A 22292-nucleotide genomic window follows, 5' to 3' on the forward strand; every position below is an offset into this window, starting at 1 on the left:
GAATCAAATTTGATGATGTTCAGAGGGATCGTGTTTCCAAAACACAAACGGGTCTAATTTATATTTTAAAAATATTTTAAATATTCATTTATTTCCCCCATAACGTTGAATTTAACTTTGTTCCTTTGTATTATTATTTCTCCTGATCTGTACAGTGGATACAGGACACAATTGCCCGGATTCAGTGAAATTAATTGATTTCCTGAAGTTTTTCCCTCTGCAGATTCCAGTTCCTTATTTAAATTATGTCGGATTAACCTTTCTGATCTATAGAAGGGTCATTGACGTGAACCGTAAACCCGAGCTTCCCTTCTCCACAGATGCTGCCGGACCTGCTGGGTCTTTCCAGCATTTTCGGTTTTAATTTTTTCTATGTTTTATCCCTTTCACTTTTGACGGTCATTGGAACTACCAGATTTGCGCTCAGTTTTTATTTGTGTTTCAGTTCGGTTTATTTGAATTAATATAAATCGTGTCCTGAGAAATCAGACAGAAATATTGAGCAATGTAGAGTGAAATATAATGGGGCAACTTTCGAATAAGCAAAACAAGAACTTTATTATGAATCAATTGTCTTCATTTTCACTGACAAAATATGAAAAAATACGAGAGCAGAAGTTACAGAGAGAAACTATTTCCTCCCATTGCACATTGTCCTGAATCTGGATCAACGACAGATGATGTGAATTTGTTCCACTCTGTTACAGTTCTCCCTTACAGCCAGTAGATGTCAGACTGTATGTGAGTTTGGGATTCATTCTCTGTCAGTTTCTGGGACTGTATGTGAGTGTGAGATTCATTCTGTGTCTGTCAGTCTCTGGTACTGTGTGTGTGTATGTGTGTGTGTGGGATTTATTCTTTATCTGTCAGTCTCTGGTGCTTTATGTGAATGTAGGATTCATTCTGTTCTTGTCAGTCTCTGGTACTGCGTGTGAGTGTGGGATTCATTGTGTAACTCCGTCTCTGGGACAAAGTGCAAGTCTGGATTCGTTCTGTATTCTTATTTCATGTTACAGTATATTGCTTGAAACTGTATGTTTAATTCATTAATGTATGCACAATCTTTTGTCTAGCATTAATTTGTAATTATGGATACACTTTTGGATTTTGTTTTAATCAAACAACGTGTGTGAGTTTTGGTGTAGGATTACACTTTAATCTCTGAAGACTATTGTAAATGATAATTTACCTTTCATCTTTTACTGTGAAATTATTGGACTGGTATTTCTTGTGCAGCTCAGTCTGCGCTAATGGAATTGATACTGTATCTTTCAGTCTGATTCTGTGTAATATATTTAGATTAGTCTGTAAGGTGTAGCTCAGTCAGCTATAATGGAATTGATACAGTAACAGACTTAAAGATGAAGTATGAGGTTTTTGAACTGGTATGGAATGTGTAGCTCAGTCTGTACAAATCAAATTGATACTGGGGCTCAATCAGCTATAATAAGAATGATACTGTATCTTTCAGTCCGATACCGTGTGAGGTTTTTGGACCGGTATGTAATGTGTCGCTTAGTCTGCACTAATGGAATTGATGCTGTACCTTTTACGTGCTACTGTGTAATATATTTAGACTGGTGTGTAAGGTGTAGCTCAGTCTGCACAAATGGGATTGATACTGTATCTTTCAGCATGGCCAAGAATGTGATTTTTGGACTGGTAGGTAATGTGTAGCTCAGTCTGACACTGTATGAGATTTATGGGTTGTTTGTAATTTGTAGCTCATTCAGCATTGATGGAATTGATACGTTTTCTGTCAATCTGACACTGTGATTTTTTTTGTTCTAGTATGCAATGTGTGGTTCAGTCAACACTAATGAAATTGATGCTGTACATTTCAGCATGAGCTTGAAGTGATTTTTGGACTGATATGTAATGTGTAGTTCAGTCTGTACGAATGGAATTGACACTCTAGCTTTCAGTCAGACACTGAGAGAGATTTTTGGACTGGTTTGTAATGTGTGGCTTAGTCCACACTAATAGGATTCATACTGTATATTTCAGTACGACACTGCATGCGAATTTTGGACTATATATAATGTGTAGCTCAGTCTGCAATAATGGAATTGATACTGTATCTTTCAGTCTGATGCTGCGGAATATATTTAGACTGGTGTGTAATGTGTAACTCATTCTGCACTAATGGGATTGATACTGCATCATTCGGCATGACCCTGAATCTGTTTTTTGAACTGGTATATAATGTGTAGCTCAGTCTGCTGTAATGGAATTCATACTGTGCCTTTCAGTTTGACCCTGAATGTGATTTTTGGACGGGTATATAATGTGTAGCTCAATCTGCACTAATGGGATGATGCTGCATCTTTCAGTCCCATACTGTGAGAGATTTTTGTACTGGTATGTAATGTGTACGTCAGTCTGTACTAATCAAATCAATACTATATCTTTCAGTTTTATACTGTATGAGAATTTTGGACTGGTATCTAACGTGTACCTCAATCTGCAGTAAAGGAATTAAAACTACATTTCATTCTGACACCATGAGGTTTTTGAACATATATGTGAGTCAAATATGGGTAACATCTGAATTGGTATCTAATTTGTATCTCAGGGTGCACTATTGGCATGAATACTGCACCTTTAAACTCAAAATGTGTGTGAATTGAGGGCTGGTATTTAATTTTAATCTTGGAGTACACTATTGTTATTCACTCTGTATCTATCAATCAGTACCATGTGTCAGTTCTATCTGGTATTTAATTTGTAGCTAAGGCTGAAATAATGTGAGAATTGAAACAGTGCCTTTCAATCTGAAACTGGGTGTGATTTTGGACTGGGAATTATTTATTTGCCAGTCAGCGGTACTGAGTCATTGTGAAATAGAAATTCCGTCTGTCTCTCCTGCTCTGTTTGACTGTTGGATTGGGATCAGTGTGGTATTGACCATTTCTGCTATCTGAGAATGTGGAACTGATGACCAGTCTGTGTCTCTATGCTCTGAGTGTTAATGTACATACTGTGTGTGAGAAGGAGCTGGCTGCACTGACTGCTCCTTGTGCCTCGGGTGGAGTAAACATCACACTGATTCTGGGTCCTTCAACGAATTGACTGATGGAAAAAAAACTGTCTCTTGTAACTCAAGAACAGGTGAGGTAGAAAAAACCAAAAGTGATCAATTGAATCTCTCTGTTAATAATCATTGTAATATCCACAAAGGAAAAACAGCGATACAAACAGTGTCAGTGTCTGATTCCACTGCAGTACTGCAGCACTCAGCTTCTGCACACCAGGTGTGTTGGGCAATTTTACAATTTAGTGACATCCAGACACAACCCAACCCCTGCACTGATCCATGAATGGGTCTACCCGATTGGGCAGGGACCTTTGTACATATCAGATTTCTACTCCCCTTTCTCATGGGACTAACCGTTCAACCGAAACAAAACAGCCGCTGTTTAAAATGTGACCTTCACACTTCTCACCTGATGCCTGCAATAGATGCTCTTTGTATAACTCCCCATATCCTTACTGTCCGGCTCTGTTTACTGTTCAATAACAAACACTAAAGGTTAATGGGCAGGTTTAAAAAATCAGATTTAGTACCTGCCACCAATCACAAACACGCTCACACTGCACATTGTCCGGTTTCAGCAATTTGTTCTGAACTGTTGCAGTTCTGCTTTCGGCAAGTAGATGTCCCCAAACCCCGGGTCATTGAAGTTTGCAGATGAGAGAGGGACAGAAGATAAACTCATTCTTCACATTATATTGCACGAGTGGGATTTAGAAAAAATGGAGACGAGCTGCAAGTACATTTTTTTGGACCAAAAACTACTTGTAATGCTGTGTTAAATTCTTGTAATCGATTTAGGGCGTATAGTCAATATTGAGGAAGACTGGGACAAAATAAACTTGCAGAACGGCCGTGTAAATGGTCATTGAATTTCAATATAGAAAAGTGTGAGGTGGTGCATTTCGCTCGGGGGAATAAGGAGGCCACATACTGCATGGAAAATAAGAGTCTAAATGGGGTAGAGGAGCAATGTAAATCATCCTGAGATATCAGCGAGAAATACTTCGCAATGTAAAGCGAAATACAATGGGGTAAATTCACAACTATCGAATGAGTGAAACAAAAACTTTATTATGAATCAATTGTCTTCATTTTTCACCGTCAAAAAGTGCAAAAATACGAGAGTGAAAGTTGCAGACCGAAACTTCCATCACATTGCACATTATCCTCTTTCTGTGACCACGACAGATAATGTGAATTTGTTCCCTCATTACAGTACTCGCTTACGGCCAGTAGATGTCAGTCTCTAGCACTGTACATGAGAGTGGGGTTGATTCTGTCATTGTCAGTCTCTGGTACTGTGCGTGAGTTTGGGATTCATTCAGTATCTGTCAATCTCTGGTACTGAGTGTGAGCATGGGGTATGTTCTGCATCTTTCAGTCTCAGGTACTATATATAAGTGATGGATTCATTCTGTATCTGTCAGTCTCTGGTACTTTATGTGAGTGTGGGATTATTTCTGTATCTGTCATTTTCTGGTGCTGTATGTGAGTGTGGGATTCATTCTGTATCTGCCATTCTCTGCTACTTTATCTCAGTGTGGGATTCATTCTGTCATTCAGTCTCTGAGACAATGTGCAAGTCTGGATTCATTCTGTATTCTTATTTCAGTTAACAGTATCGTATTTGAAACTGTATCTTTAATGCTTTAAATTATATATAGTTCTTCGTCGATTATTTACGTTGTTAATATGGATACATTTTTCGATTTTCTTTATTCAAACAATGTGTGAGAGTTTTGGAGCAGTATTATATCTTAATCTCTGAACTGTATTGTGAATGATAATGTACGTTTCAATCTGTTCCCGGTGAAATTATTGGACTGGTATGTAATGAGTAGCTCAGTCTGCAATAATGGGATTAATTCTGTATCTGAGTCTAACACGACATGTGATTTTTGGACACGATATGTAATATGTAGCTCATCCTGCACTAAAGGAATTGATACTGTATCTATCAGTCTTATACTGTATGAAGTTTTTGGACTGGTGAGTAACATGTAGTTCAGTCTGTGCTAATGGAATTGATATTATATCTTTGAGTCTGATAAGGTATGAGATTCTTGGATTGCTATATAATGTGTGGCTCAGACTGCACTAATGAAATCGATACTGTACCTTTCAGTCTAACATTGTATGAGATTGTTGGACTGTTATATAATGTTTAGCTCAGGCGGTGCTAAAAGAATTTAAACTATATCTTTCAGTCTGATCATTTATGTGATTTTTGGACTCGTATGTAATGTGTAGCTCAGTCTGCACCAATGGTATTGATAATATTTATATCTGTATAATACTGAGTATTTACCAATATATCTAATATGTAGCTCAGTCTGCACTAATGGAATTTATACTTTATCTTTCAATCTGATACTATGAGATCTTTGGACTGGTCTGTAAAGTGTAACTCAGTCTGCAGTAATGTGACTGTGACATTCATTCTGTATCCGTCAGTCTCTGGTACTTTTTGAGTGAGAGATTCATTCTGTATCTGTCAGTCCCTGGTACTGTGCGCGAGTGAGATTCATTCTGTTCCGGATACTGTATGTGAGTGTAGGATTCATTCTATATCTGTCAGTCTCTGGTACTGAGTGTGAGCATGGGGTATATTCTGCATCTCTCAGTCTCAGGGGTATTACATATAAGTGATGGATTCATTCTGTATCTGTCAGTCTCTGGTGCTATCTGTGTGTGTGGGATTCATTCTGTATCTGCCATTCTCTGCTACTTTATCTCAGTGTGGGATTCATTCTGTAATTCTGTCTCTGAGACAATGTGCAAGTCTGGATTCATTCTGTATTCTTATTTCAGTTTACAGTATCGTATTTGAAACTGTATCTTTAATGCTTTAAATTATATATAGTTCTTCGTCGATTATTTACGTTGTTAATATGGATACATTTTTCGATTTTCTTTATTCAAACAATGTGTGAGAGTTTTGGAGCAGTATTATATCTTAATCTCTGAACTGTATTGTGAATGATAATGTACGTTTCAATCTGTTCCCGGTGAAATTATTGGACTGGTATGTAATGAGTAGCTCAGTCTGCAATAATGGGATTAATTCTGTATCTGAGTCTAACACGACATGTGATTTTTGGACACGATATGTAATATGTAGCTCATCCTGCACTAAAGGAATTGATACTGTATCTATCAGTCTTATACTGTATGAAGTTTTTGGACTGGTGAGTAACATGTAGTTCAGTCTGTGCTAATGGAATTGATATTATGTCTTTGAGTCTGATAAGGTATGAGATTCTTGGATTGCTATATAATGTGTGGCTCAGTCTGCACTAATGAAATCGATACTGTACCTTTCAGTCTAACATTGTATGAGATTGTTGGACTGTTATATAATGTTTAGCTCAGGCGGTGCTAAAAGAATTTAAACTATATCTTTCAGTCTGATCATTTATGTGATTTTTGGACTCGTATGTAATGTGTAGCTCAGTCTGCACCAATGGTATTGATAATATTTATATCTGTATAATACTGAGTATTTACCAATATATCTAATATGTAGCTCAGTCTGCACTAATGGAATTTATACTTTATCTTTCAATCTGATACTATGAGATCTTTGGACTGGTCTGTAAAGTGTAACTCAGTCTGCAGTAATGTGACTGTGACATTCATTCTGTATCCGTCAGTCTCTGGTACTTTTTGAGTGAGAGATTCATTCTGTATCTGTCAGTCCCTGGTACTGTGCGCGAGTGAGATTCATTCTGTTCCGGATACTGTATGTGAGTGTAGGATTCATTCTATATCTGTCAGTCTCTGGTACTGAGTGTGAGCATGGGGTATATTCTGCATCTCTCAGTCTCAGGGGTATTACATATAAGTGATGGATTCATTCTGTATCTGTCAGTCTCTGGTGCTATCTGTGTGTGTGGGATTCATTCTGTATCTGCCATTCTCTGCTACTTTATCTCAGTGTGGGATTCATTCTGTAATTCTGTCTCTGAGACAATGTGCAAGTCTGGATTCATTCTGTATTCTTATTTCAGTTTACAGTATCGTATTTGAAACTGTATCTTTAATGCTTTAAATTATATATAGTTCTTCGTCGATTATTTACGTTGTTAATATGGATACATTTTTCGATTTTCTTTATTCAAACAATGTGTGAGAGTTTTGGAGCAGTATTATATCTTAATCTCTGAACTGTATTGTGAATGATAATGTACGTTTCAATCTGTTCCCGGTGAAATTATTGGACTGGTATGTAATGAGTAGCTCAGTCTGCAATAATGGGATTAATTCTGTATCTGAGTCTAACACGACATGTGATTTTTGGACACGATATGTAATATGTAGCTCATCCTGCACTAAAGGAATTGATACTGTATCTATCAGTCTTATACTGTATGAAGTTTTTGGACTGGTGAGTAACATGTAGTTCAGTCTGTGCTAATGGAATTGATATTATGTCTTTGAGTCTGATAAGGTATGAGATTCTTGGATTGCTATATAATGTGTGGCTCAGTCTGCACTAATGAAATCGATACTGTACCTTTCAGTCTAACATTGTATGAGATTGTTGGACTGTTATATAATGTTTAGCTCAGGCGGTGCTAAAAGAATTTAAACTATATCTTTCAGTCTGATCATTTATGTGATTTTTGGACTCGTATGTAATGTGTAGCTCAGTCTGCACCAATGGTATTGATAATATTTATATCTGTATAATACTGAGTATTTACCAATATATCTAATATGTAGCTCAGTCTGCACTAATGGAATTTATACTTTATCTTTCAATCTGATACTATGAGATCTTTGGACTGGTCTGTAAAGTGTAACTCAGTCTGCAGTAATGTGACTGTGACATTCATTCTGTATCCGTCAGTCTCTGGTACTTTTTGAGTGAGAGATTCATTCTGTATCTGTCAGTCCCTGGTACTGTGCGCGAGTGAGATTCATTCTGTTCCGGATACTGTATGTGAGTGTAGGATTCATTCTATATCTGTCAGTCTCTGGTACTGAGTGTGAGCATGGGGTATATTCTGCATCTCTCAGTCTCAGGGGTATTACATATAAGTGATGGATTCATTCTGTATCTGTCAGTCTCTGGTGCTATCTGTGTGTGTGGGATTCATTCTGTATCTGCCATTCTCTGCTACTTTATCTCAGTGTGGGATTCATTCTGTAATTCTGTCTCTGAGACAATGTGCAAGTCTGGATTCATTCTGTATTCTTATTTCAGTTTACAGTATCGTATTTGAAACTGTATCTTTAATGCTTTAAATTATATATAGTTCTTCGTCGATTATTTACGTTGTTAATATGGATACATTTTTCGATTTTCTTTATTCAAACAATGTGTGAGAGTTTTGGAGCAGTATTATATCTTAATCTCTGAACTGTATTGTGAATGATAATGTACGTTTCAATCTGTTCCCGGTGAAATTATTGGACTGGTATGTAATGAGTAGCTCAGTCTGCAATAATGGGATTAATTCTGTATCTGAGTCTAACACGACATGTGATTTTTGGACACGATATGTAATATGTAGCTCATCCTGCACTAAAGGAATTGATACTGTATCTATCAGTCTTATACTGTATGAAGTTTTTGGACTGGTGAGTAACATGTAGTTCAGTCTGTGCTAATGGAATTGATATTATGTCTTTGAGTCTGATAAGGTATGAGATTCTTGGATTGCTATATAATGTGTGGCTCAGTCTGCACTAATGAAATCGATACTGTACCTTTCAGTCTAACATTGTATGAGATTGTTGGACTGTTATATAATGTTTAGCTCAGGCGGTGCTAAAAGAATTTAAACTATATCTTTCAGTCTGATCATTTATGTGATTTTTGGACTCGTATGTAATGTGTAGCTCAGTCTGCACCAATGGTATTGATAATATTTATATCTGTATAATACTGAGTATTTACCAATATATCTAATATGTAGCTCAGTCTGCACTAATGGAATTTATACTTTATCTTTCAATCTGATACTATGAGATCTTTGGACTGGTCTGTAAAGTGTAACTCAGTCTGCAGTAATGTGACTGTGACATTCATTCTGTATCCGTCAGTCTCTGGTACTTTTTGAGTGAGAGATTCATTCTGTATCTGTCAGTCCCTGGTACTGTGCGCGAGTGAGATTCATTCTGTTCCGGATACTGTATGTGAGTGTAGGATTCATTTTATATCTGTCAGTCTCTGGTACTGAGTGTGAGCATGGGATATATTCTGCATCTCTCAGTCTCAGGGGTATTACATATAAGTGATGGATTCATTCTGTATCTGTCAGTCTCTGGTGCTATCTGTGTGTGTGGGATTCATTCTGTATCTGCCATTCTCTGCTACTTTATCTCAGTGTGGGATTCATTCTGTAATTCTGTCTCTGAGACAATGTGCAAGTCTGGATTCATTCTGTATTCTTATTTCAGTTTACAGTATCGTATTTGAAACTGTATCTTTAATGCTTTAAATTATATATAGTTCTTCGTCGATTATTTACGTTGTTAATATGGATACATTTTTCGATTTTCTTTATTCAAACAATGTGTGAGAGTTTTGGAGCAGTATTATATCTTAATCTCTGAACTGTATTGTGAATGATAATGTACGTTTCAATCTGTTCCCGGTGAAATTATTGGACTGGTATGTAATGAGTAGCTCAGTCTGCAATAATGGGATTAATTCTGTATCTGAGTCTAACACGACATGTGATTTTTGGACACGATATGTAATATGTAGCTCATCCTGCACTAAAGGAATTGATACTGTATCTATCAGTCTTATACTGTATGAAGTTTTTGGACTGGTGAGTAACATGTAGTTCAGTCTGTGCTAATGGAATTGATATTATGTCTTTGAGTCTGATAAGGTATGAGATTCTTGGATTGCTATATAATGTGTGGCTCAGTCTGCACTAATGAAATCGATACTGTACCTTTCAGTCTAACATTGTATGAGATTGTTGGACTGTTATATAATGTTTAGCTCAGGCGGTGCTAAAAGAATTTAAACTATATCTTTCAGTCTGATCATTTATGTGATTTTTGGACTCGTATGTAATGTGTAGCTCAGTCTGCACCAATGGTATTGATAATATTTATATCTGTATAATACTGAGTATTTACCAATATATCTAATATGTAGCTCAGTCTGCACTAATGGAATTTATACTTTATCTTTCAATCTGATACTATGAGATCTTTGGACTGGTCTGTAAAGTGTAACTCAGTCTGCAGTAATGTGACTGTGACATTCATTCTGTATCCGTCAGTCTCTGGTACTTTTTGAGTGAGAGATTCATTCTGTATCTGTCAGTCCCTGGTACTGTGCGCGAGTGAGATTCATTCTGTTCCGGATACTGTATGTGAGTGTAGGATTCATTCTATATCTGTCAGTCTCTGGTACTGAGTGTGAGCATGGGGTATATTCTGCATCTCTCAGTCTCAGGGGTATTACATATAAGTGATGGATTCATTCTGTATCTGTCAGTCTCTGGTGCTATCTGTGTGTGTGGGATTCATTCTGTATCTGCCATTCTCTGCTACTTTATCTCAGTGTGGGATTCATTCTGTAATTCTGTCTCTGAGACAATGTGCAAGTCTGGATTCATTCTGTATTCTTATTTCAGTTTACAGTATCGTATTTGAAACTGTATCTTTAATGCTTTAAATTATATATAGTTCTTCGTCGATTATTTACGTTGTTAATATGGATACATTTTTCGATTTTCTTTATTCAAACAATGTGTGAGAGTTTTGGAGCAGTATTATATCTTAATCTCTGAACTGTATTGTGAATGATAATGTACGTTTCAATCTGTTCCCGGTGAAATTATTGGACTGGTATGTAATGAGTAGCTCAGTCTGCAATAATGGGATTAATTCTGTATCTGAGTCTAACACGACATGTGATTTTTGGACACGATATGTAATATGTAGCTCATCCTGCACTAAAGGAATTGATACTGTATCTATCAGTCTTATACTGTATGAAGTTTTTGGACTGGTGAGTAACATGTAGTTCAGTCTGTGCTAATGGAATTGATATTATGTCTTTGAGTCTGATAAGGTATGAGATTCTTGGATTGCTATATAATGTGTGGCTCAGTCTGCACTAATGAAATCGATACTGTACCTTTCAGTCTAACATTGTATGAGATTGTTGGACTGTTATATAATGTTTAGCTCAGGCGGTGCTAAAAGAATTTAAACTATATCTTTCAGTCTGATCATTTATGTGATTTTTGGACTCGTATGTAATGTGTAGCTCAGTCTGCACCAATGGTATTGATAATATTTATATCTGTATAATACTGAGTATTTACCAATATATCTAATATGTAGCTCAGTCTGCACTAATGGAATTTGTACTTTATCTTTCAATCTGATACTATGAGATCTTTGGACTGGTCTGTAAAGTGTAACTCAGTCTGCAGTAATGTGACTGTGACATTCATTCTGTATCCGTCAGTCTCTGGTACTTTTTGAGTGAGAGATTCATTCTGTATCTGTCAGTCCCTGGTACTGTGCGCGAGTGAGATTCATTCTGTTCCGGATACTGTATGTGAGTGTAGGATTCATTCTATATCTGTCAGTCTCTGGTACTGAGTGTGAGCATGGGGTATATTCTGCATCTCTCAGTCTCAGGGGTATTACATATAAGTGATGGATTCATTCTGTATCTGTCAGTCTCTGGTGCTATCTGTGTGTGTGGGATTCATTCTGTATCTGCCATTCTCTGCTACTTTATCTCAGTGTGGGATTCATTCTGTAATTCAGTCTCTGAGACAATGTGCAAGTCTGGATTCATTCGGTGTTCTTATTTCAGTTTACAGTATCGTTTTTGAAACTGTAGATTTAATAATTTAAATTATATACAGTTATTCATCGAGTATTTAATTTGTTAATATGGATGCACTTTTCAATTTTCTTTAATCAAACAATGTGTGTGAGTTTTGGAGTAGTATTACATCTTAATCTATGAACTTTATTGTGAATGATAATGTACCTTTCAATCTGTTCCCGGTGAAATTATTGGACCCTTATGTAATGTTTAGTTTATTCTGCAATAATGGGATTAATTCTGTATCTCAGTCTAAACTGTATGAGATTTTTGGACTGGTGTGTAACATGTAGCTCTGTCTGTGCTAATGCAATTGATATTGTATCTTTGAGTCTGATCAGGTATGAGATTCTTGGACTGCTATATAATGTGTGGCTCAGTCTGCACTCATGAAATCGATACTACATCTTTTAGTCTAATATTTTATGGGATTTCCAGTCTGGTATGTAATGTACAGCTCAGGCAGTGCCAATAGAATTGAAACTCTATTTTCCAGTCTGATCATTTATGAGGTTTTTGGATTCGTATGTAATGTGTAGTTCAGTCTGTACCAATGGTATTGATACTGTTTATTTCAGTATAATACTCCATGAGTATTTACCAATATATCTAATATGTAGCTCAGTCTGCGCTAATAGAATTGATACTGCACCTTTAAATCTGACACTATGAGATTTTTGGACTGGTATGTAATGTGTAACTAAGACAGCATTGATGGAATTGATGAGGTATCTTTCGATCTGCGACTGTGAGATTTTTGCTCTGGTACGTAATGTGTAACTCAGCCTGCACTAATGTAGGTGACTCTGAGATTCATTTTGTATCTCTCAGTCTCTGGTACTGACTGTGAGTGTGGGATTCATGCTGTAACTGTCACTCTCTGGTACTCTATTTGATTGTGGGATTCATTCTGCATTTCCATTCTCTAGTACTGTGTGTGGGTGTTGAATTATTTCCATATATCCAGTTTCTCATAATGTATGTTGGTGTGAGATTCATACTGTATCTGTCAGTCTCTGGTACTGTGTGTGAGTGTGAGATTAATTCTGTATCTGCCAATCTCAGGTACTGCGTGTGAGTGTGGCATTCATTCTGTATCTCTCAGTCTCTGGCACTGTGTGTGAGTGTGGGATTCATTCTGTATCTGTCAGTCTCTGGTGCTGTGTGTGAGATTCATTCTGCATCTGCCAATCTCAGGTACTGTGTGTGAGTGTGGGATTCATTCTGTATCTGTCAGTCTCTGGTATTGTGTATGAGTGTGAGATTCATTCTGTATCTGCCAAACTCAGGTACTGTGTGTGAGATTCATTCTGTATCTGCCAATCTCAGGTACTGTGTGTGAGTGTGGGATTCAGTCTGTATCTGTCAGTCTCGAGTACTGTGTGTGAGTGTGAGATTCATTCTGTACTCTGTCAGACTGTGGTACTGTACGTGAGTGTGGTCTTCATTCTGTATCTGCCAATCTCAGGTACTGTGTTTGAGTTTGGGATTTATTTTGTATCTCTCAGTCTCTAGTGCTTTATGAGAGTGTGGGATGGTTTTGCTATCTGTCAGTCCTTGGTACTGTATGTCAGTGTGTGATACATTCTGTATCTGACATCTCTAGCACCATACTTGAGTGTTGGATTCAATCTGTGTCTGGCAAACTCTAGTACTGTCTGTGAGTGTGGGATTCATTCTGTGTTTGTGTGTCTCTGTACTGTATCTGAGTGTGAGATTCATTCTGTATCTGTATATAATTATTCTCTCAGATTACATTATGGTGTTCAATACTCTAGCTTTACGATCTTAATGTTTAAACAGTTTTTTCCCAGTATTTAATTGGTAAACATGGATACACTTTAGGATTTGATGCTGGAGGTTTTAATCAGAAGATTTGTGTTTTTTGGACGAGTATCATATCAGTATCTCTGTGAGCACTATTGTGAATGATAATATTTCTTTCAAACTGATATGGTGACATTTTTGAATTGGTATATAATGTGTCGATCAGCCTGCAGTAAAGGAATTGATACTGTATCTTTAAATCTCATGCTATGAGTATATTATAAACTGGTATCTAATTTGTTTCTCAGGTTACACTGTCACAGCATTTCTCAATCTGATATTGTACATGATTTTTGGACTTGCAATTTGTATTCGAATGGTACACTATTCGAATGGATACTGCGTGTATTAAACTCCCGCGTGGGTGTGAGGGTTCTGGGCTAGTATTCAATTGGAATCTCGGGGTATCTGGTTTTTAATTCATGGCGAATGCTGCACTTCTTGGAAATTGACAATCTGATAGTGTGATCTTGGACTGGGATTTTTGTATCTTCCTGTCAGCGGGACTGAGTTCGGGTGCAATGGAACAGCGTCTGCCTCACCTGCTCTGTTTGACTGTTGGATTGAAAATGTGTCTCTGGAACTTGAGATCAGTGTGGAACTGACTACGTCTGCTGTCTGAGACTGTGGAACTGATGACCTGTCTGTGTCTCTGTGCTCTGAGAGTGATAATATACCTACTGTGTGAGAGAAGGAGTTGGCTGCACTGTTCCTTTGTCTCGGGGGGAGGAAACTTCACATTCATTCTGGATCATTCTCGGATTTGCCTGTAGAAAGAAAATTATCTCTTGTTACTCAATAACAGGTGAGGTAGAAAATACAAAAGTGATCAGTTTAATAGCTCTGTTAATAATTATTTTGTGCTTCGACAAATGAAAACCAGTGATACAGTGTCAGTGTCTGACTCGACTGCAGTACTGCAGCACTCAGCTTCAGCATACCAGGTGTGTTAGGCTGTTTTAGAACAATTTAGTGACATCCAGACAAAATGCAACCCCTGCACTGATCCATGAATGGGACTACCCTATGGGGCAGGGCCCTTTGTACAGGTCGGGTTTCTAATCCCCTCTCCCATGGGACTAACCGTTCAACAGAAAGCAAAGAGCCGCTGTTTGAAATGTGTCCTTCACACTTCTCACCTGGTGCTTTCAATAGATGCTGTTTGCATAACTCCCCACATCCTTACTGTCCGGCTCTGTTTCCACTCTTCACTGTCCAATAACAATAAACAGAGTGAGACTGGAACTAAACCAGGAACATTCACTACTGGTTTGGGGAGAGAAAGCAGCAATGATTTTAAATAGCACGTTCTTCCCATTCTCTCTCCCTTCCCCTGGACACACCCGGTACACACACAGCCCGAGAATGACCTCTCCCTTCCCCCGCTCACTCCATGTTCCGGGACCAGTTCCTGATCCACTCCGCCTCTTACAAACAGCCCCCGGACTCCCCCTGACCTTCCCCTGGACTCAATGCCGATCTCTGAGCCCATCTTCGGACACGGTCTCGAAGCGATGAGCTGCTGTAACGAGGCTGCTCTTTGCTCCCTTCCCCCGGGGGCCGTGATCTCTCCATTCCCGGCTGTTTTAAACCATCTTCTTCCGCTCACTGAGGGAATGGCGCCCACAGGCCGAGCTGGGGGAGGGGATCGCGCATGCGCTCTTCTGCTCACCAACAATCTGCGTTGGGGGCGGGGCTGATTCACGCATGCGCAGATATCTGGTTTAATTCCCAATACAAAAATCGATGGAAACTTTCCCCAATTCGAATTTTTCAGAGTCTGAGCAAATCCGAGAAGGATCCAGAATGAATGTGAAGTTTCCTCCCCCCGAGACAAAGGAACAGTGCAGCCAACTCCTTCTCACACACAGTATGTATATTATCACTCTCAGAAAGGTCAAAGGGAATGGGGTCCACAGGCAGTGCAGGAACAGGCACCAGAATGGAAACAGATGGGATTCCACCAGTGCCTAACGCTGGAATCCAGACTGACTTTACAATCTCTCACTATTAAACTCGATGTTTCCATCCCTGCTGTTTCTCTCGGTATCTTTTGATGGTAAAAGGCCTTTTATAGATAAAATGGGCGGCTGTGAAATGAGCCAATGGGTTCTGTTCATTCTTGGCTCCCTGACTGATAAAGCAACGCGTGGCTCCGAAACTGGAGGGAGGATTTCTCAAACCAATCCTGGAGAAACAGCGGAGGAAAGTGGGAGTCCGTATGTTTGCTGCGACCGTGTGGGATTAACATCTGACAGCAACAGTCCCAGATTATTTCAATCGGAATGAAACTCTCGGTCACTGAGAGAAATACTGAATGGGCCTGAGCTGCAAAGATTACAAAGGGTGAAACATGCAAGAGATGGTTAAATGTGTGACACTGTCCCTGAGAATGGGATTAATAATGTGTCTGTCTCTGAAATAATTTTAGTGAGAGATGAGACTGCATCTTCTGTCACTCCACCTTGGAATAGCAATTGGAATGGAATATTTTTTCCAATTTGCTACTGGGTGAAAACTGGACATTCCAGGTCAGTTTTTCTCTCTCTCTTTTGCACAGCATATGAATGTGGGATCCTGTTATTGAGTGTGAAACGGACATACTGATAGGAAGTGTGAGACTGATGCATTGTCTGTGTGTGTGTCTCTGTCTGTCTGTTTATCTGTCGGTCTGTCTTTCTCTCTCTCCAGCGCTGTAAATGAAAGCGAAATACTGTTACTGATCTTAATATCGACACCCTGGTGGAAGGTAAAGACTGATTCAGTGTTTGTGAACAGACCTCCGGTGCTGTTGGTGAGACGGTCACTGTCCCTTCTATTATGTATGAGCCGGATTGACGGTGCATTTATCAGTCTCCAGTCCAATAAGGAAAGGTGGGGAGAAACAGCCTGGAACGGCCTGACACTGGACTGCCTGTTAGTGTTGAATTTATTCTGTAACTAGCCGTCTCTGGGTGTTGAGAATGGGACGGATAGGACACCAGTTACTATTGTCTGTCAGGCAGTTTAGGAGGAGAGAGAAACACAGAGAGACTGGAAGAGCCCAGAGCGGAAAATTTGTATTATCGTCTTAACCAAACATATTTCTGTGTACGAAAGTATAATATTTTAAAACCAGATGTGAATTATCACACCAACAGCTGTGATTGGCTCCTGCCCCTGAATCTGGGGACCAGACACTGTGAGGAGCGCCTGCCTCAGAGTGTTTAACAGTTACTGAGCTGGGAAACGACAACTAACCCCCGAGAATCTGCTGCACAGGCCGAGCGGGGAGGAAAGCCTGTCCCGGGAATTGTCAATCTGGCGACCAGTTTGACCTGTGAATGTGAAGATGTGAACATTGTGTCATGATGTGGAGATGCCGGTGATGGACTGGGGTTGACAATTGTAAACAATTTTACAACACCAAGTTATCGTCCAGCAATTTTATTTTAAATTCACAAGCTTTCGGAGGCTTTACCTGACGAAGGAGGAAGCCTCCGAAAGCTTGTGAATTTAAAATAAAATTGCTGGACTATAACTTGGTGTTGTAAAATTGTTTATAAACATTGTGTCAGAGAGAGTGTGTTAAAGGGGCGGGCGGGTTAGATTAATGTCACTGTGTTTGTGTGGCCGGTCACATCGCCGTATTTCCGGGTCGCTTTTCAGTAAAATTTTTAAAAATCCCTTTCAAAGGATCGCCCTTTCAAAGGATCGCCCTCCTCCCCTGCCGAGCTCCGAAGTGAAAAATTAAGGTAAGGTTTGAGTTCAATTCAAGATTTCAGACGAAAAACGGAGATCGTGTCAGCGATCGGGTGAGAGAGCGCGATCAGTGCAGCAATGAAACGGGTTTAAATCGAAACTGGTGCTTTCAATTCCGGTGAAAGTTTTTCGACAGCAAACATTCCGGTGTTAGATATAGGAAGGGGCGAGTCTGGGAATAGCCCCTTCCCATATCCTTGAATATGAAGCCCGAGTCTGTAAGGGTTTGTGCGGAGCGCTGTGTTTCGGTTCAGTTATCGATAAACGGTTTGAAATTGGCGGGTGGAGAAAGCTGGAGGTGGAGTTGGAAGATCAGAGGCCGCTCTCTGCTCTGTCCGTTACTCTGACTCTCTCCTCCCCTCTCTGTTTAATATCTCACTCTGTCTCCTCCCCTCTCTGTTCAATGTCTCACTTTGTCTCCTCCCCTCCCTCTATCATCCTGTGAATGTTTCAGTCAGGTCGGGACAGGCTGCATAAAAAGGGAACCAGCATAAGTTCGCTGTTCATTCAGCAGCGATCTGAGTGAAGAATCATCATGTCTGGCAGAGGTAAAGGAGGCAAAGGACTGGGCAAAGGAGGAGCCAAGCGGCACCGGAAAGTGCTTCGTGATAACATCCAGGGGATCACCAAACCAGCCATCCGCCGCCTGGCTCGCCGTGGCGGTGTCAAGCGGATCTCGGGTCTGATCTACGAGGAAACCCGCGGGGTGCTGAAGGTTTTCCTGGAGAATGTGATCAGGGACGCGGTCACCTACACTGAACACGCCAAGCGCAAGACGGTCACTGCCATGGATGTGGTGTACGCTCTGAAACGGCAGGGCCGCACTCTCTATGGATTCGGCGGCTGAACAACTGGACCCTTTCTAACCGAACACAAAACAAAGGCTCTTCTAAGAGCCACCCACCGCCTCACAGAGAGAGCACTGACCTGGGAACGGGGAGAGGAAAGATTTAGGAGTGGGGAAGCAGTTTCCGATATTTAATTACGATGGGGAGATTCCCCAACATTCAGTCAAGGGAGATCAGCCATCCCGAGAGAAAGCGGAATTCCCGGTTTCACGGTATAAATGAACAGGTGGTGATACAGAGTCTTTCCGCAGACATTACATTCTCCGTTCAGAGTAAAATCCCGCCTCACAACCTCTCCCGCTGTGTCCTCTCTGCTCGGTGTTTCATTCAATTATCAGGTCGATGTGAAGTTTCTGTTTGAGGAGCGGTTCACCGGGCTGGAACTGGCGGGATTTTTGAAATTGATGCTGGACTTTGTCCCGTTCAGGAAAACAATGACCGGGGCTTAATTCCCGCCCGTTTACAGACAGATCAGAGAATGAACCGGAATGTGAAACAGCTTGAGATTTGAGCTGAGGAGTTGGAAATAATGGAGATTATACAGAGAGGGATTCTTAAATTGCTTGAGGGAAATGAGATTTTCTTGAAACTGTTATTTGATGACCTGAAATTGGCGGGCATTTTGAAATTCATGTTTAGTTTCAGCTCAGCCAATTGGGCACAATACCTCCCGCCGTTTCGGTCTCACAGAGCTCGGTTCAAATCTACCAATCACAGTCCCGGGGCGGTCCCTCCCTGACAGGGTGTGGGACTTCAGCCAATCACATGCCAGGGGCGGATCAAATTAGACCCTTTAAAAGGCGGCCCCTCGCAAACAGTTGGCTACCAAAGCGGCCAGGAAGAGCGCTCCAGCCACGGGCGGAGTGAAGAAGCCTCATCGCTACAGACCCGGCACTGTGGCTCTGAGGGAGATCCGCCGCTACCAGAAATCCACCGAGCTGCTGATCCGCAAACTGCCCTTCCAGCGCCTGGTGCGAGAGATCGCTCAGGACTTCAAGACAGACCTGCGCTTCCAGAGCTCGGCCGTCATGGCCCTGCAGGAGGCCAGCGAGGCTTACCTGGTGGGGCTGTTTGAGGACACCAACCTGTGCGCCAAGCGAGTCACCATCATGCCCAAAGACATCCAGCTGGCCCGCCGCATCCGCGGCGAGCGCGCCTAAACCCGACCCGGCTTCAGCACCAAGTTCAACAAAGGCTCTTTTCAGAGCCACCAAATCGGCGATGGAAAGAGCTGTGATCGCCTGGGTTGAAATCGCATGGCCTTGAGAAACTTGCTTGAATGGGAAATGCATAAAAGGGAGGGAGCAGATGTGGGACGGACAGGGACAGAATAATTCCCTCACTCACATCCAAAAAGAAATTTCACTCACATTCTTAATTCAGCAATAGCTGACACAATAATCAGCATATCAGTCAGCATCTGTTCAAATCTGGGCAAAATAACTCAGACTGAGCCAGTGTTGTCCGAGAATGAGACAGAAAATAATCATATGCCTCCCTGGTATTTCTGTATTCCACCCGCCCAATTGACAATTCTGACGATTTTGTTATTTTTTGTCTCATTCACCATACAATCTGCAATTATCAATCTATGGGAGATTGGCGACATCTGCTGTCCGGAAGCGAGTACTGCAACAAACCGATCTGGATCATATGCATTGAACAAGTTATTGTTAGTTTCTCGGATCGGAATCAAGTCCCTATTAAATTGATTCATGACTCGCTTCGACAGTAACCAGCCCTTTCACCGATACAGTGGGTGGCTCTGAAAAGAGCCTTTGGGTTATCAGATCAAATCGTGTCCGCTTCACTTGCTCTTGGCGCTCACATTGCTGGTTTTCTTCGGCAGCAGCACGGCCTGGATATTAGGCAGCACCCCGCCCTGGGCGATGGTCGCCCCTCCCAGCAGCTTGTTGAGTTCCTCGTCGTTGCGGATGGCCAGCTGCAGGTGTCTGGGGATGATGCGGGTCTTCTTGATGTCGCGGGCCGCGTTGCCGGCCAGCTCGAGGATTTCAGCCGTCAGATACTCGAGCACAGCAGCCAGATAGACCGGGGCTCCGGCACCCACACGTTCAGCATAGTTCCCCTTCCGCAGGTGCCTGTGAACACGGCCCACAGGGAACTGCAGTCCGGCCCGGGATGAGCGAGACTTGGCCTTGGCCCGAGCTTTCCCGCCGGTTTTTCCTCTTCCAGACATTTCCACAATCTCACAAACACTTTCAGAAAGAATGAAGAAATCCTCCTGCACTCGCCCTTCTTTTCCCTTCTGGAGGACTGCAGTGGGGGCACTTGTGATTGGTCCATGTGTTCTCAACCTCATTGAGCTGTTCGTTAAACCAATCAGAGGGTTGTTTCATTCACCACTCAATAGCCGGCAATGAGAAAAGGGCGGAAAATACCGACCAGAACCGTTTTTTTGAAATTTGAAAAGCCCGCCAATATATTTGTAACACAAGAAGCGGATTTAGTAAATAATGTCGCGTAAAAACAAATATTTAAACATCTCATCTTTTACTCTGTTATTCCACATTTGTCGTCACAACTTCCAGAATCTGTTACAAACCGCTTCATTCTCCGTTCCCTTTCAATCGGGCGGGAATAAAGCCTCGTTTTGTCCCGAATAATTAACAAACAAACGTGAGAAGGAGAAAGAAATGACCGAACTCGAATCCACCGCCTTGAAACAGCGCTGAAGTGTCAGACGCGGGGGAAGGGGCGGAAAATGAACTGAAATGAGAGTTTCAGGGACACGTTTTTGTTTATTGGCTGTAAATTGAACATCGACACACAGATTATACCCGGCAGTGATTATGAGAATCTGTCCGATATCAAGAGAAATCACAAAAGGACAAGTTATAGAGAGACAGTTAGTGTCAAACTATCTACCGTAAAATGATTCCATCCAGAGGTGTCGGTACAGCGTCTTCAGAGAGACTGTGGGTGGCTCTTAAAAGAGCCTTTGTGTTCATTTTTTTCAGTACATTGTGGAGTTTTACTTGGAGCTGGTGTATTTGGTCACCGCCTTTGTCCCTTCCGACACGGCGTGCTTGGCCAGTTCCCCGGGCAGCAGCAGGCGAACGGCGGTCTGGATCTCCCGAGAGCTGATGGTGCGGCGTTTATTATAATGGGCCAGGCGGGAAGCCTCACCCGCGATGCGCTCGAAAATATCGTTCACAAAGGAGTTCATGATGCTCATGGCCTTGGAGGAGATGCCGGTGTCGGGGTGAACCTGCTTCATCACTTTGTAGACGTAGATGGAGTAACTCTCCTTCCTCGCCTTTCTCCGCTTCTTGCCGCCCTTGGCTGGTGCTTTACTCAAGGTTTTCTTGGCGCCCTTCTTGGGAGCTGCTTTCTTGTCCTCAGGCATTTTCAAACTCAATTTCAAACTCAGAAATGACCGAAATCCGCTCCGAGCTCGGATTAAATAGGCAACCCCACAGCCCTATGCTAATGAGGGATGGGAAATATAATGATTGTGATTGGGACTGATGTCACAACATTTTTCCTTTATCGATCTGATTGGATATCTGAAGAAACCAATCAGATTTAATACCTGCCACCAATCACAAACACGCTCACACTGCACATTGTCCGGTTTGAGCAATTTGTTCCGAACTGTTGCAGTTCTGCTTCCGGCCAGTAGATGTCCCCAAACCCCGGGTCATTGAAGTTTGCAGATGAGAGAGGGACAGAAGATAAACTCATTCTTCACATTATATTGCACGAGTGGGATTTAGAAAAACTGGGAATGGAGAACATTGTATTATACAAAGCATTAGTTGTAATGCTGTATTAAATGTTTGTAATTAATTTAGGGGGTATAGCCTACACTGAGGAAAAATGCAAAAAATATAAAAAAAGAGTTTAATAAGCTTGCTGAAAGTCCGTGTCAATGGCCATTGAATTTCCATATGGAAAGGTGTGAGGTGGTGCATTTTGCTGGGGGAATAACGAGGCCACATACTGATTGGAAAATACGAGTCTAAATGAGGTCGAAGAGCAAAGGGATTTAGGGGTA

At 41.0% G+C, this 22292-nt stretch overlaps 2 protein-coding genes across 2 annotated transcripts; both read right to left on the minus strand.

The window, feature by feature from the left end:
• Positions 1 to 20081: 20081 nt before the first annotated feature.
• Positions 20082 to 20471, minus strand: LOC137312397 (histone H2AX-like). Its single transcript, XM_067978965.1, has one exon. It carries the CDS (start codon positions 20469 to 20471, stop codon positions 20082 to 20084), a length of 390 nt encoding a protein of 129 aa, XP_067835066.1.
• Positions 20472 to 20768: 297 nt separating this feature from the next.
• Positions 20769 to 21641, minus strand: LOC137312509 (histone H2B 1/2-like). The gene has a single exon (XM_067979049.1). It carries the CDS (start codon positions 21639 to 21641, stop codon positions 21267 to 21269), a length of 375 nt encoding a protein of 124 aa, XP_067835150.1. The 3' UTR covers positions 20769 to 21266.
• Positions 21642 to 22292: the final 651 nt, after the last annotated feature.

This window comes from Heptranchias perlo, unplaced genomic scaffold, assembly GCF_035084215.1.
Source record: "Heptranchias perlo isolate sHepPer1 unplaced genomic scaffold, sHepPer1.hap1 HAP1_SCAFFOLD_43, whole genome shotgun sequence".
NCBI classification, from domain to species: Eukaryota; Metazoa; Chordata; class Chondrichthyes; order Hexanchiformes; family Hexanchidae; genus Heptranchias; species Heptranchias perlo.

Bases quoted from the DNA above. Each gene is read 5' to 3' on its own strand.
- LOC137312509 (XM_067979049.1), bottom strand. From the start codon at position 21,641: ATGCCTGAGGACAAGAAAGCAGCTCCCAAGAAGGGCGCCAAGAAAACC.
- LOC137312397 (XM_067978965.1), bottom strand. From the start codon at position 20,471: ATGTCTGGAAGAGGAAAAACCGGCGGGAAAGCTCGGGCCAAGGCCAAG.